Source organism: Rhinolophus ferrumequinum, chromosome 25 (genome assembly GCF_004115265.2).
Source record: "Rhinolophus ferrumequinum isolate MPI-CBG mRhiFer1 chromosome 25, mRhiFer1_v1.p, whole genome shotgun sequence".
Taxonomy (NCBI): domain Eukaryota; kingdom Metazoa; phylum Chordata; class Mammalia; order Chiroptera; family Rhinolophidae; genus Rhinolophus; species Rhinolophus ferrumequinum.
The window spans coordinates 20,628,919-20,643,865 of record NC_046308.1 but is presented as its reverse complement, the minus strand read 5'-3'; the positions used below and the strand labels follow the sequence as shown (position 1 = coordinate 20,643,865).

Here is a 14,947-nt window from a genome sequence, read left to right as displayed (position 1 = left end):
TCACACCAATAGCTGCAGCTTTGCCATGAACTTGCTGTTCAACCTTAGGCAAGCCACTTAACCTCTCTGGAACTCGTGTTCCTCACCTGTACAATGTGGCTAGATGCTCTCTATGATCTCCAAGACAGATTCCAGTTATATTCTGTGATCTCCCCCAAATCTCAGGTTTAGAATTCTTATGGATCTAGTATTAATTTACTTCTTGAATCAATTTTCATTGTTAGCCAATAATATTTTGGGAGTAATAAGTTCTCACCGAAGACAATTTAATTATGCTCAGTAGGGTCTCTGGCCTTACTACCGTGGGAACATTTTGCCCGCTTCTGAAGAGGCTTTGCTGACAGAATGAGAACAATGGCCCCTGTGAGCAGCTATCCTCCTCAGGCCACGAGTGGCTCAAGCAAACAAGGCTCGCAATGAGATGTGAAAAGCAGGCCTCTGCCCTCCCAGCTCTCAGATCCTGAGTCTCACCTGTGTTTCCATCCTCCATCTTAATTGGCATCAGAGAGCCAATTTAGGATAAAAAATAAAGTGACAAATCAGCACACTTTCAAGTTAATATGAAGTAAACTTTGAGGAAATTGCAATACTTAAATTCATATACAATTTTGTGCATGCTCTAGCTCCTTTGTCCCCTAATTATTTCCTAAACGTAAAACCATGGAATATATGGTATATAATTAAACAGCAGCTATATTCTTATTGACAAAAGAATCTGAGTGTAGGAGCTGACCCAGTGGCTCAGGTGGTTAGAGCTCCATTCTCCTAAATCCAAAGGCTGCCGGTTCGATCCCCACATGGGCCAGTGGGCTCTCAACCACAAGGTTGCCAGTTCAATTCCTCGAGTCCCGCAAGGGATGATGGGCTCCGCCCCCTGCAACTAAGATTGAACACGGCACCTTGGGTTGAGCTGCCACTGAGCTCCCGACTGGCTCAGTTGGTTGGAGTGCATCCTCTCAACCACAAGGTTGCCGGTTTCGACTCCCGCAAGGGATGGTGGGTGGGCTGTGCCCCCTGCCACTAGCAACTGGACCTGGAGCTGAGCTGTGCCCTCCACAACTAATACTAAAAGGACAACTTGAAGCTGAATGGCACCCTCCACAACTAAGATTGAAAGGACAACAACTTGACTTGGAAAAAAGGCCTGGAAGTACACACTGTTCCCCAATAAAGTCCTGTTCCCCTTCCCCAATAAAATCTTTAAAAAAAAAAAAAAAAGAATCTGAGTGTCTACTTAAGACAACAAATCCAAAAATAATTAAGAGGGCTGACAAGAAAAAGAAGATACATTTGTCTCTGAAGTGAAAAAGCAGTAAGTTCAAAATATTTCCTATTTTACCTGAACCAAGTTTTTAAAATAACAATAACATAAACAGAATCTTCTTCAGGAAGATTCTGAAGACATTTTATCATGAGGCAGTCACTTGTTCTAAAGTAACTTCGTCAGGCAATACTTTGACAGCGTACACAATTGAGCATCATTAACAACCACATATACGTATATGTACATGTAAATGAATAACATGGATGACCAGCCAGAGAGCATCTCACTGGGCTCCCTGAGAAGAGCAAGGCCTACTCAGAACAGGATAATTACAGTGTGACCACTCTACCCTTATGAGCCAGCCAAAGGACCATTCCTTGCTCATGGAACTGGTTCTTCACTTATGAATAATTACAACTAACCAGCAAGGGCAACGTGGCCTATGACAAAGATAAAGAAAATATTACAGGCTGAAACCAACATTTAGGATGAATTTTCCAGCTGGTCTCCTGCTCTTGCAACTAAACAGGAGCCGACGTTGAAGGTTCTGTTGCGCTTGAGGCATGAGCCAAGTGGTCTTCTGCCTCTCATGAGTCCTGTCTTATGACCGACAACCCAGAGAAGGGTAGAGAGTTCTGGAAGTACTAAAATGTAAGCGGCTGTTGGCTTTCAGGCAGCAGCAGAACTCACAGAAGAGAGATGTTGAGGTTTGTTAGAAGATAAATAGGCATCTGAGAGGGAAAGGATAGATGGAGAAGCCCTCTAGGTAGAAAGGCTCAGACGCAAGAGTGAGATGTGGGTGTCTGCCACGCAGAATGAAAGAGGGCAAGTGGGGGGAGAGAAGGCCTCAGGTGTCAAACACTTAAATCTTTACCAAGCTGGCATGAGACATCAGAGGAAAAGAGCCATAGGATTGGGTTTTCACAAAAGTGACTCTGGCAACCAGGTACAGCGGTGTTTGACAGACACTGCTCCCAGACTCCCAGGATGCCTTGGGGCTACATAAGGACCTGCTGTGTGAGGACACAGAAGAACAATAATACTTTTTGCTTTTATATGCTTTGTTCCAAGTAAGACTTTTAAAGGCCCTGTTGCTTAACAAAAAAGAATTTTTTTAAGTAAAAAACAAAAGGTCTGCTGTAAAGAAGTGATTCTCAATGGGTGGGGAGGGGATTTTGCCACCCAGGGGACATGCAGCAATGTCTGCAGACATTCACAAAAATTTTTTTTTAGTCTAAATGATTTCTCTCCCTCATTTCCAATGGTTTCGCCTGTATTCTCCATAAACCTGCAGTCATTTTACAAAATCATAAAACATTAAAAAGAATAGCCCAAGTCTTTTCACTTTTGGCTGGTTTATTTGAGGACATCTAGTTTTTATAGTTAGTTTCCAGAGGTCTGAGCTCCACCAGCAGTGCTTCAAAGAAACAGTTTAACTTTCTCCAGCCTTTCTGATGGGCAGATTCACTTAGCCACGGTTTCTGCTAACATTTTTGGTTGTCACAACTGCGAGTGTGTACTGTTGGCATGTAGTGGGGAGAGGCCAGGGATGCTGCTCAAAGTCCTACAGTGCACAGGACAGCCCCCACCCCCCCACAACAAAGAATGACCTGGCCAAAATGTCAGTAGTGTCAAGGTTGAGGAACCCTGGTCTAGAGGATGGACTGAAGGAGAGAGACTAGAAATACACACACTGATAAAATCACTGCAGTTGTTCCAAAGGATGACGACAGGGATAGGGAGGGTAGTGGCACTGGCAGAGGCACGAGAGACACCATCTCTGAGCTAGAGTCGCAGGAACTCTGAGGCCTCGTCCCACGTGAAGAAGAGGCATGGGGATTTTTCTACAAATGGAGGAGACCAGGCACGATGCTGGTCTGGTGACAGTCTGTGGGAGGGGGGAATAGTAAGAGTTGGGGCTAGCAGAAAATAAGTCCTTCAAAATTTGTTTTAGTTTTTTCATCAGAGACTGTTCTCATGTTACTGCTACCGCATTATATGTAGAGAAGCTTTAAGCAAATGTTGGAATTTTGGTTTCTATATTTTCTTGACAAAAGATCTGATAGTAAAAATGGAACCGATTTGAAGAGAAAATGGCAAGAAAGTTCCTCAAAATTCTTATCATCTACTATGAGTCAAGATCACACCCACCTGTGGTTTATCCAGTGAGGAATATTATAGTCATCACCCAGACAAGAATCGCGAGGAACGCTCCTATTATGCAGCTGAAAGGGAAAAAGCCAGGCACAGATCAGCTAAAAAACAAGCAGCGCAACAACATGGATGGACCTAGAAAGTATTATGCTAAGTGAAATAAGTCAGACAGATAAAGATAAAATGCCGTATGATCTCACTTACATGTACAATCTAAAGAACAAAATACACAAAAAAGCAGACCAGAAACAAACTCATAGATCAGAGAACATTTCGATGGTTGCCAGATGGGAGGGGGTTGGGGGGCTGTGTGAAAAAGGGGTATTAAATAGTACAAATTGCTTGTTACAAAGTAGTCATGGGGATGTAGGGTACAGCATAAGGAATATAGTCAATAATATTGTAATAAATATGTATGGTATCAGATGGGTACTAGATTTATTGGGTGATAGATGGGAGGGGGGTTTGGGGACTGGGTAAAAAAGGTGAAGGGATTAAGAAGTACAAAGTGATAGTTAAAAATAGTCATGGGGATGTAAAGCATAAGGAATATAGTTAATATTATGGTAATAATTATGTATAGTGCCAGGTGGGTACTAGACTAGTCAGAGGGATCGCTTCTTAAATTATATAAATGTCTAACCAGTATACTGCACACCTGAAACTAATATAAAATAAAACTGAATGTCAAAAAACGTTATTGTGAAGACCATATATACGAGGTGTGATCAAAACATACAGTGAATGTTTAAATTTAAAAAATTTATTACGGTAAAAGACACACTGCCATTAATCCCCCTCAAAATACTACCCCTCGCTTCAAACACACCCCATCGTTCTTGCCACTTTCTGAAGCAGTTCTGGAAGTTCTCTTTCATGAGTATCTTTAGTTGCAGTCATGGCTGCCTCGATGCCCTGAATAGATTCAAAGTGTTTACCTTTCATGCTCATTTTGACTTTGAGGAAGAGCCAGAAGTTGCACGGTGCCAGATCCGGTGAATAAGGTAGATGAGGACACACTGTAATGTTTTTACCTGACAGAAATTGACACATCGGAAGCAATGTGACACTGAGCCTTTCTGTGATCTGGGCAAATAAAATACGGTGAATGCTGCTGCCAAGCGCCATCAAACAGAAAAGCAGGGATCTCCATTATGGGAAGCGGCGTGACAAACCTTAGTAACAGTGTGTGACAAGTTTCGACTTGTTCAGTGCAGTCAGTCACGTGTAAGCTATGGTTGAGAGAAGGTGTGTTTTAAAGTGTGCTGTAAATCATCCTCCACCATGACAACACTCTGTATCACACACTGCTTCTGGTATATGACAATTTCTGTCAAATAAAAACATTATGGTGTGTCCTCATCCACCTTATTCACTGGATCTGGCACCATGCAACTTCTGGCTCTTCCCCCAAAGTCAAAATGATTCAGAACATCGAGGCAGCCACAATAGCACAATTAGAGACATTCATGAAAGAGGACTTCCAGAACTGCTTCAGAAAGTGGCAAGAATGATGGGATAAGTGTGTTTGAAGTAAGGGGGAGTATTTTGAGGGGGATTAATGGCAATATGTCTTTTATTGTAATAAACTAACTTTTTTTATTTAAGCATTCACCATATTGTTTGATCATACCATTGCATGTCATGCTGTATTGTTATGTTATGCTATGTGTTTTTTCTATTTCAGTTTGCAATTAAACAACTCTAATACAAAATATTGAAAATAGAAATGCAAACAAACAAAAAAACAAGTAGGACATGGGACTGCTCCTGTTTTTCACTATTCTCAATACCACCCTGGTGCTAGAAGCAGGCCTTCAGTAAGCAATCTAAAATGTAATTACCTTGAACAATGGGACAGCATGTAATGGCTGCTCCCCCATGCACACCAAGTCAACACCAATTCCTAAAAAAGAAAAGACAAAAATCGTTTGGGGGTGGGTAAGAAGAAGTTTGGGGGAAGGCAGAAATAAGTGCTCCTTCTATTTTTGATGTTATTTCATTGGGTCAGGGTTTGAGGCAAGGCCAACTTCCTACCATCCTACGATTTATAACCTCCTCAGTGCTGCCTAGGCAGCAAAGAAATAAATAGATGTATTTTATGTTTTCTCTTTCCCAAGTCCCATCACACTTGCCGCTATTCAGTGCCTGATAATCAGCGTCTGACTGCCTTGCAGGTCATGATTTGTCAAAAAGGCAACCAGGCCTCCATTACTGAAGTGTCAAGGCCAGAAAAGAAACCTTGCCATCTCGGTAAAAAGCAAAACAATCCACATCACCAAACAGAGCTTCTTTATTAGCAATCAGGATTTACTTTCCCAACTCCATTTGTTGTTGAAACACAAATTAAATGGCGGTTTGGGGATGAGAGTTGGGAAAACATGGCGCATCACCGAAGGAGGTCTGGACGAGATGATTTGATGGTACTTCCCAAGATGGGCTGATGGGCACTGATTCCTTGACACCGCCCCCACCACACACACACACACACACACAAAGGGTTCTCCAGTGTCAAATATGTTTGGGAAACTCAGTACCAGTTATGCCCTTTAGAGATAATCAAGATACACTAACACAGTCAAACCTGCAGTTAAGGAATGGGCCTAGGTGTGTAACAATCCAGCATTTCCCAAACAGATTGCACCATGGAACTCTTTTTGTCACCTAACATTATTCACATCCCCATATCTCCACGCACAGAGCCAGGGAAAGCTCACAGTTCTAAGGGTAAGTCGGGCGATACCCTCAGGTAAGGTCGGAGACAGCACGACCCAGGGAGCATTACCGTTATCTATCATCCGCTGCTTGGTCAAGATCATGAGGAGACGGTCTACTTCGAACACACCCACCCCAGGTGTGATCACCACGGACATCTGCCCAGTTCGGTCAAAGTTGCGGTTGATGTAGTGCTTGTCAAACACTTGAACAAAAGCATAAAGTCTTCTAATGAAGATGTTACAGCTTTTCAGAAACCAGCCACTGGCAAGCATCTCCATGCTCTCGGAGGATTTTATCCACATTTCTATTACAGCAATTGCCACATTCTGACCTGTTTTCTAGTTAGTCATGTGCATGTCTGTCTTTCCCCCTCTACACTAAGAACTGCTTGATCACAAGACTATGTCACTGTCACCTTTGTTAATCTCTCTCCATCAACAGTTGCCTTGTGCAGCCTCAAATGCTCAAATCTCATGTAATTAATTTCCACCCATAAATGAGTCTGTGTTGTAACTTATAAGAATCAAATATTAATTTCAGACAGTACTTCGGACACCAAAATCTTTGATGACTTTGTAAATTGGGCAAGTTAATTTTGTTTCTGGCCTGTAATTCTTACTTTGGAAAATCAGCAACATTCAAATATGACAAAAAGATTTACTAACAAAAGACTCCATGCTCTAGAATCTCTAGCACCTGAGTACAGACACATGGGCAGGTGACACACACAGTGAAGGGACCACTCATCATCACTTCCAGGCACTGGCCAGTGCAGGACAGAGGTCTAACCAGAGCTGAGCCGATCATATACTCTCTGCCAGGAACGTGGAATTCTAAACAGCGTAGAGACGGGGCTGCTAGGAGATGAACACAGCTCTAGGAATTCCTGCAGCTGCGGTCCCCAGAGCCATCCTCGTCCCTAACTTCCTCAGTATGGTGTTCACTTCTTTCCTGGCTGACCCACTGAGACCCTGCATCCTTAAGAATAAATTTTCCTTTCTGTTTAAATGAATTCAGTAGATTCCTGTTGTTTGCAAACAAAGTAGTAGCTCAGCCAACACATAAATGCAGGGACAAACATTCGGAAGAAATCGCACCACATTCTTAAAAATGGTCCCTCTTGGAAGGATTCTAACGGTGGAGGGAGAAGAGAGATATTCCTTTTTACTTCATATACCTCTCCATTACTTGAATTCTAGGCACATGGGTCACTTGTATAATTCCAAAATGAAAAAAGTAGATTAAAAAAAAAATTACCTAGAAACAGTAGAGGGATGGGGTAAAAAATAGTAAGAACATAGTTTAGTACAACAAAGAGGTCAAGGAAGATCCCTCCAGCTCTTTACTCTTAGGTTCCCAGGAGAAACAGATGAGAATAGCAAGTTAATTTCCCAACAGAAGACCTAATAGCTAAATGTTGACCATCAGAAGTTATTGCTTTCACAGTCTCAGAGATACAGAGAAAAAACTGAGGGCTGCTAGATGGGAGTGGGGTGGGGATGGGGCAGAGGGTGAGGGAATTAGAAGGCTCAATCGGTAACCACAAAATTGCCATGGGGACATGAAGAAGGACAGTTTGGGGAGTATAATCAGTAATGTTGTAAAGAGTCTGTAGGGTATCTGATGGACACTTGTCTCATTGGGGAGACCACTTCAGGGACGGTGTAGGGGCCTAACCGCTGCGGTGTGCACCTGAAGCTGAAGCTGAATCGTGATGAGTGTCGAATGTGGCTTAACGTACAAATAAACTGATGGAATGTGGAGTGGAGCGCTGGGAATGGGGTCAGTGGAACTGTGGGGGCTGTGTGCGATGTCAGAGGGGTGGTAGGTGTGGGGAGGAGGGCTGCCACTTTGTGAGAGGTGTAAATGTCTAACTATTACATTGTTTTGTACACCTGAAACTAATAATACTAACAATAAAAGTTATTGCTTTCAATTAATTTGGGTGGGTAGGGGGTTGGGGACATCATCTGGGTGTTTGGACATTAGTAAAGAGAAGTTCATAGCCATGAGGTAAGCAAAATGCCTACTCACTGTGGCTGGCGTCCTTACTCACCATTGAATGACAGATTGATGGCCTCTAGGTAGTTTCCTTGTGCTGAGGTAGAATTGTCTCCTTGAGGAAAGCCCTCTGAAGCAAAAGACACAGGAGAAGGAAAAACATCTCATGAAAGATGAACTCTTAAAAAACCAGTGGAAGGTGCCTGGCCCCATAGGGCCCCCCACCCTGAGGTAGGGACATTATTGAACTTTACTGTACACATAATGAACAGTGGGACCCGACCAGAAATAGAAACCTGACCGGAAGCAGAAACTAACTACACACGGCGCAGGAGGAGACACAACATGAACCGCTCTGTCTCCCAGCCTGCATCCTGCACCTTTCCCTGCTGCACCTTCTATCACATGGATGCAGTACCTGCCTGTTCCAGCCGCACCAACACTGGATACTGGATGAAGAGTTTTTTAATGGTCACAAGGAGTGAAGTCCACTCTTCTCTCCTCTCATTCTGTACCACCACTCTGAAAGGAGTATTACCATAGAATAGTTATCGAACAACTATTGCGTACAGGACGTCAGGTCCCTTACAGGTAGGGTTTCCAGGCGGGAATTCCCGCCCATTCTCGGGGAATTGTTTTCACTTTTCAGTTCCCAAATCCCTAGAAAAGTTGCTCGGGAAATCAGGAAAATCAGCTCCTTGAACCCAGGTGGTTGGTAGTATTAGCCGTCACTTTGTGGAAATGATTCATTGTGGAGAACAAAAAACAGTTTATATCTCGGGATTCGGGAACAAGAAAGGGAAAAAAATTCCTGAGAATGGGCAGGAATTCCCGCCTAGAAACCCTACTACAGGGTTTCAAAGAAAGGAGAAGGTGGGATTGCCAAAGTTAGGAGAATTTATCATGCAATAATAAGCTATAAAGTCAAATGCATTTAACAAACATTAACAAAGAAATGTAATCACATCAATAGTCACAGAGACTGAAAATAAAAACTTATGTGGTTATACTGTGATTATATATGAAAATGCCCTTATTCTTTAGATATGTACAGGAACAAAATACCATAATATCTGTAATTTACTCTAAAACAAAATTTAGCCAAAAAACAGATGAAGCAAATATGACTTAATAACAGCTGTTAAATCCAAGTGCTGGGTATATTATTTTTCTTTTCTGCAAGATTGAAATTCTTCACAATAAAATGTTTGCAAAATCTAAATGCAATGTGGTAGTCTAGACAGATTCCTGGAACCAAAAAAAAAAAAGTGCGTAAAGTGGAAAAATTCGTGAAATCTGCGAAAAGTCTGAAATTGAGTGAATAGTAAAGTACCAATGCTGTTCTTGCAGTTTTGACAAATGTACCTTGGTTATGTAAGGTTAACAGGGGAAACTGGGTGACAGGTATATGGGATCTCTGAATAATCTCTGTAACTTCTCTGTAAATGTAAAATTACGGTTATTTTTTTTAAGTTAGGAAAGAAACAACCGAAAAAAGTGGGGGGAAAGCGGCATAGTGAAGCACCCAAAACATACTTATAAAAGTCTTCATAGAATCGTCCCTTGTGATCCTGTCGAATTGAGGGTCGGTTTACTTCAGGAAATTCATCTGAAATAGAGAAAACAAAGTATGTAGATTGAAAAGAAAAACTCACAGTTTCTCTGTTCCCTCTTCTGGACTGAACATTTGCATCACATGAATGAATGAATGAATGAATATAATTATATATCTATTAAGTTGGTTTTACGATGAATCACATCCCACAGACTTCTTGCATACACTGTGCTATTTTCTGTTGAGCTCAGTCCTCATAACAGAACAGTGCAAAGGGAAATAATAAGGAACGGATGGGGATAAGGGTGTGAGAAGCTTAACAAAAAATAACTAGGAGAAAGACTTACCAACAGATTTTGCATCATAGAAAGTTCTAGAAAATAGGACCACTGTCACTTCATGACTACAGTTCTTCTCCTAGGCATGAGTAGAGAAAAAAAGGACTTAAGTTTATTCCATTTACTTCACCATGAAGCAGCCCAGCATGAACATAATATTCTCAATTCTAGGCTTCATGGCAGTACAGTATTGGATAACATCAGGTAATCACAGGTCGCATAATGCAGTGGACACTGCACTGAGGGGAGTCAGACCTGGGTTGAGTCCTGGCTCTGAAACTTACCACTACGTGACTTTGGACAAGTTACCTAAAGTCCCAGGAATGGGGCAAGTGAAAACAGCAAATCACCAAAAGGTATAGGCCCCAGTCTCCCGGATCTTGATTTGGCATGAAATAGATCAGCCCAGTGTCAGAGGATCATGGTATTTGTAGCTGCTTCACAGTGTTTTATCATTTCTTCAGAACTGTGGTTTAAGGAACGAACAGAACTGATGGTGGTAGGTGTAACAATCAAAGACACGCCCACATCCTATCAATGTCACAGGATGAGGACTAGGGTCTCCTTGAGATGCAGGAGTCACAGCCGCTGCAATGAATTACCTTTGGGCTGAGATGAGGACTAGTGAGAATAAACACTTCCATGGAGTCTAGAGATCAATGTTCTGGAAGCAGGGTGTTTACAGATGGCATGCAATTCGGCTTGCACCAGTGAGCCAGCAAACTCCGTTTCAGTTCCTCCTGGGTCTTTGCAACAACAGCCTATACTAACCAACTCCATCTCTAACCCACTCGTACAGTACTTACTGACTACACAATTCAGCATTTACCAAATAAGCCATACAACATACTGCACATTGTATGACACATTATCTTCTTTCATGGCAGGAATTCCTAAATACAAGCCACAGTACCAAAAGCAGAGTGCTATGAAAAAGAAGACCTTCATTAGTCACCTAATTTATTGGACTCCCAATGCTCCAAACTCAGCATCTTTATCTGATTTTGGTATAAGTGATGTAGAGGGAAAAGTCCTTATAAGAGGCTGGTGTGGTGTGTTGGTTAGAGCCGGATGGCTCAGTTGGTTAGAGAGTGAGCTCTCAACAAGGTTGTCTGTTCAATTCCTGCACGGGATGGTGGGCTGCGCCCCTTGCTACTAAGATTGAATATGGCTGCGCCCTCCACTGCTAGATTGAAGGACAACGACTTGACTTGGAGCTGATGGGTCCTGGAAAAACACACTGTTCCCCTATATTCTCCAATAAAAAAAAAAAGAGGCTGGTGTGGGCATATGAGCCTCTCAACTCATGACTGATGGAGGAGATAATAAATAACAGTGGTGTCATGGCCTGGGATTACAGAAACATAGACAGGACAGGGATTACGATCTCAGGCTAGCTCTGGATGCGTGGATGGAACAGTATTAGAATCCTTATTCTGCTTTTATAGGCTATTGATCATGGGTAAGTTACCTGATCTCTTAGAGCTGTAGTTTTCCTACCTATGTAATAGGGAGGAGAGAATTAAGTGAGATAATATGGGTAAAACACCACAATACCTGCTATGTCAAAATACTCAATAAACGTTAACGAGAACTACTGCTCTTACCTCCACCACCACACTATTTTGCGCTGAGAGACAAACTCATATATTCCCATGCTTGATCCTGCTAGCCACAGTGTCAGCTTTAGGTTATTCAATAGCATATATGAATAAGTAACTTTCACCAATCTTCATTAAATCAATAGAGTGTTTACAGAAAGTTATTTTAATTCACTTTTAAGCTCTTGCTTTACAACCAAGTTCATGATTTTAAAAAATAAACAAATCCTAAGAACAAAGTCTTATAAACCAATGACTGGGCTTGTGCCATATATTGTCCCTACATCTAATTATATATATAAACATCTAATTATATATATATATATTCACAGAATCTTGGGTTAGGAGATATCTCAAGGGCCACAGAGCCAGGCCTGAAATGGAGACTTTCATGGAGCCAACACTGAAATGGCCATGAGGTGGTCCAAGGGGACCATTAATCAGCCTACCTTAAAGGCCTGGCTTCCGGCAGCCCCTGCTGTTTGTGTTCCCCTCAGACCCCTTACGCAAGAAGACGCAAAGGCCTGACCATCCTTAAGCCACGTGACTACAGAAGCCTCCTAGCGGGTCTGTTAATGTCAGTCTGTCCCTTCACCAAATGGTTCCTGACCACTGGGCTGCTCTTCCTCAAATTCTCCCCAGCTTTACTCACATTGACACCCCTACTTAAGAATCTTTAATAGTTCCCACTTATCAAATCAAGTCCAAACTGCCTGGCTTGACCTGACCCTATCCTTCTAATCCAATCTTATTATTTGCTTATTCCCCTCATAAAACCTCTGTGGAGTCGCCTAAAACCCACTCTCATGCCCATTTTCATCCTTTCGCTCGTACGCTTCTCTTCATCTGAAATACCCTCAGTCTTCCTTTCCAGCCATCCACATCTTCCTCAACCTTCCAAGTCCAAACTCAAAAGTAAATAAAATTGCAACCCCTAAAATGTATGGTTAGCTGTTGTTTCAAACAGGTATATCCAATCTCGCCAGCAGGTGTGCAAGTTCTGAGGGCACGTATAGTATTTCTGTTTCTCTAACCTAAAGAGCTAAACGATATGCATCTATATTGCTGAGGAAAGAGAATGAGACTTAGATTCTATTGAGACCTAGATCCTATTGAGAACTTACTATGTGCAGATAATTTAAAACAACTTGTGAGGTAGGAACTATTATTAGCTCCATTTTGCAGATAAGGAAAGAGAGGCTCAGAGAGACTGAATACTTCTCCAAGATTAAAAAAGCTTATGGGAGCAGAACCATAATTTCAAACCCATCTGTTTTAATCCAAACTCATGCTCTTTTCCACTACCTATGTGACCTTAAACACTTCTTGATGAGGATGATGTCCCCATGTGAAATCAGGGTAGGATAATTGATTAGAATAAGTTTTGATGTTTTTTTAAAAATTGTGGTAAATACAACATAAATATTGCCATTAGTGACAGTACATTAACAATGTTGTGCAACGATCACCACTATCTAGTTCTAGAACATTTTTAACCCTCAATATGGAAACCCCATATTGATTAAGCAGTCACTCCCCATCCCCAGCCCCTGGCAGCCACTACCCTATTTTTTGTCTGTATAGATTTGCCTATCCTGAACATTCATATAAACAGAATCTTGTAATATATGGTGTTATGTCTGGCTTCTCTCATTTGGCATAGTATTTTCAAGGTTCATCCATGTTGTGAGTTATAAAAGTTATTTATATATTCTGGATACTAGACTCTCACCAGATAGATAATTGGCAAATATTTTCTCCCATTCTGCGTGATGTCTTTTCACTTTTTTGACAGTGTCCTTTGATGCACAAAAGTTTTTAATTTTAATGGAGTCTATTCAATGTATCTATTTTTCTTTGGATGCTCGTTTTTGGTGTTATATCTAAGAAACCCTTGCCAAATCCAATGTCATAAAGATTTCCCTTATGTTTTCAGAGTGTTATGGTTTTAGCTCTCATATATAGGTCTTTGATCCATTTTGAGTTAATTTTTTTATATGCTGGGAGGTGAGAGTCCAAATTCTTTCTTTTGCATATGGATATTCAGTTACCTCAGAACAACTGTTGAAGAGACTGTTCTTTCCCTCATTGAATGGACTTGACATCCTTATCTAAAATCAACTGGGCACAGATATATGGGTTGATTTCTGTGCTCTTAATTCTAGTCCATTGATCTATTATACATCCATCTTTATTCCAGTACCACAGTTTTGACTACTTTGACTTTGTTGTAAGTTTTGAAATTAGGAAGTGACAGTCCTTCAACTTTCTTTTTTTCCCCAAAACTGTCTTGGCTATTCATGATCCCTTGCAATTCATCCCGTATAAATTTTAGAATCAGTTTTCCCATTTCTGCAAAAACAAAAAAAGGCCACTGGGATTTTGATAGGGACTGTATTGAGCTATAGTTTACCTTGGGTAGTACTGCCATTTTAACAACATTAAGTCTTCCAATCTATGAACATGGATTATTTTTCTTTTATTTAGGCCTCTGTTAAACTCTTTCAGCAAAGTTTTGGAGATTTTAGTGTATAAGTCCTACACCGCCTTCGGTAAAGCATTCCAAGTATTTTATTCTCTCCAATGTTCTTGTAAATGGAATTCTTTTTTACCTCCCTTTTTTTAAAATTTAATTTCTTATTTTTTAATTTCCTGTTTGTTTGCTCTTTGCTGATTTTGTGTGCTGATTCAGTATCCTACAACTGTCCTGAATTCATTTATTAGCTCTAACATAGGTTTACTTCTTTTACAGTATGGATGCCTTCTATTTCTTTTCCTGGCCTGGCGAGAACTTCCAGTACAACGGTGAATACTAGTGAAAGCAGGCATCCTTATTCTTTTCCTGATCTTAAGAGGGAAAGTTTTCAGTCTTTCATCATTAAGTATGATATTAACTATGGGTTTTTCATAAATGCCTTTTACCATGTTGAGGTGATTAAAGGAATTTAAATCTAGAGTCTCATCAATTTAGGCTTTAGCTAAGATTTTAAATGCAGCTTAATAGAAATAGTGCATTTTTTAAAAATCTGGATTGAATAATGTTTACTCGGTGAGATTTACTGCATAAGAAGAAACGTACCTTCCACTTGGTAAAGAGATCAGCAAGGAAACCATTCACAGCTTTCTCAAAATACAGATCCCCTGAAAAGAAACAATAAGAGGATGAGGATTGTCTTTATATCTTGTTTACAATTTCTTCTCTCAATACAGTCAGAGAAGGTGGGTTCTGCTATATCCCAAAACAAGATCACAAAAGCCAGATGTATAAAAGTGGTTTCAACCTAGACTTTCTATTTTGGAGCAAAATTTAATATTG

At 41.0% G+C, this 14,947-nt stretch overlaps 1 protein-coding gene across 1 annotated transcript in view; it reads right to left on the bottom strand.

Annotated features, from left to right (window-relative positions):
* The window catches only part of DEPDC5 (DEP domain containing 5, GATOR1 subcomplex subunit), a 108,992-nt gene that overhangs the window by 72,759 nt on the left and 21,286 nt on the right, over positions 1-14,947 (bottom strand). Inside the window, exons 10-17 of the mRNA XM_033097641.1 lie at positions 14,711-14,772; positions 10,040-10,109; positions 9,674-9,746; positions 8,556-8,659; positions 8,193-8,267; positions 6,204-6,338; positions 5,263-5,324; positions 3,416-3,489 (exon numbers count right to left, since the gene is read on the bottom strand). Coding sequence (XP_032953532.1) covers positions 3,416-3,489; positions 5,263-5,324; positions 6,204-6,338; positions 8,193-8,267; positions 8,556-8,659; positions 9,674-9,746; positions 10,040-10,109; positions 14,711-14,772 — 655 coding nt within the window. The remainder of the gene's footprint in view (positions 1-3,415; positions 3,490-5,262; positions 5,325-6,203; positions 6,339-8,192; positions 8,268-8,555; positions 8,660-9,673; positions 9,747-10,039; positions 10,110-14,710; positions 14,773-14,947) is intronic.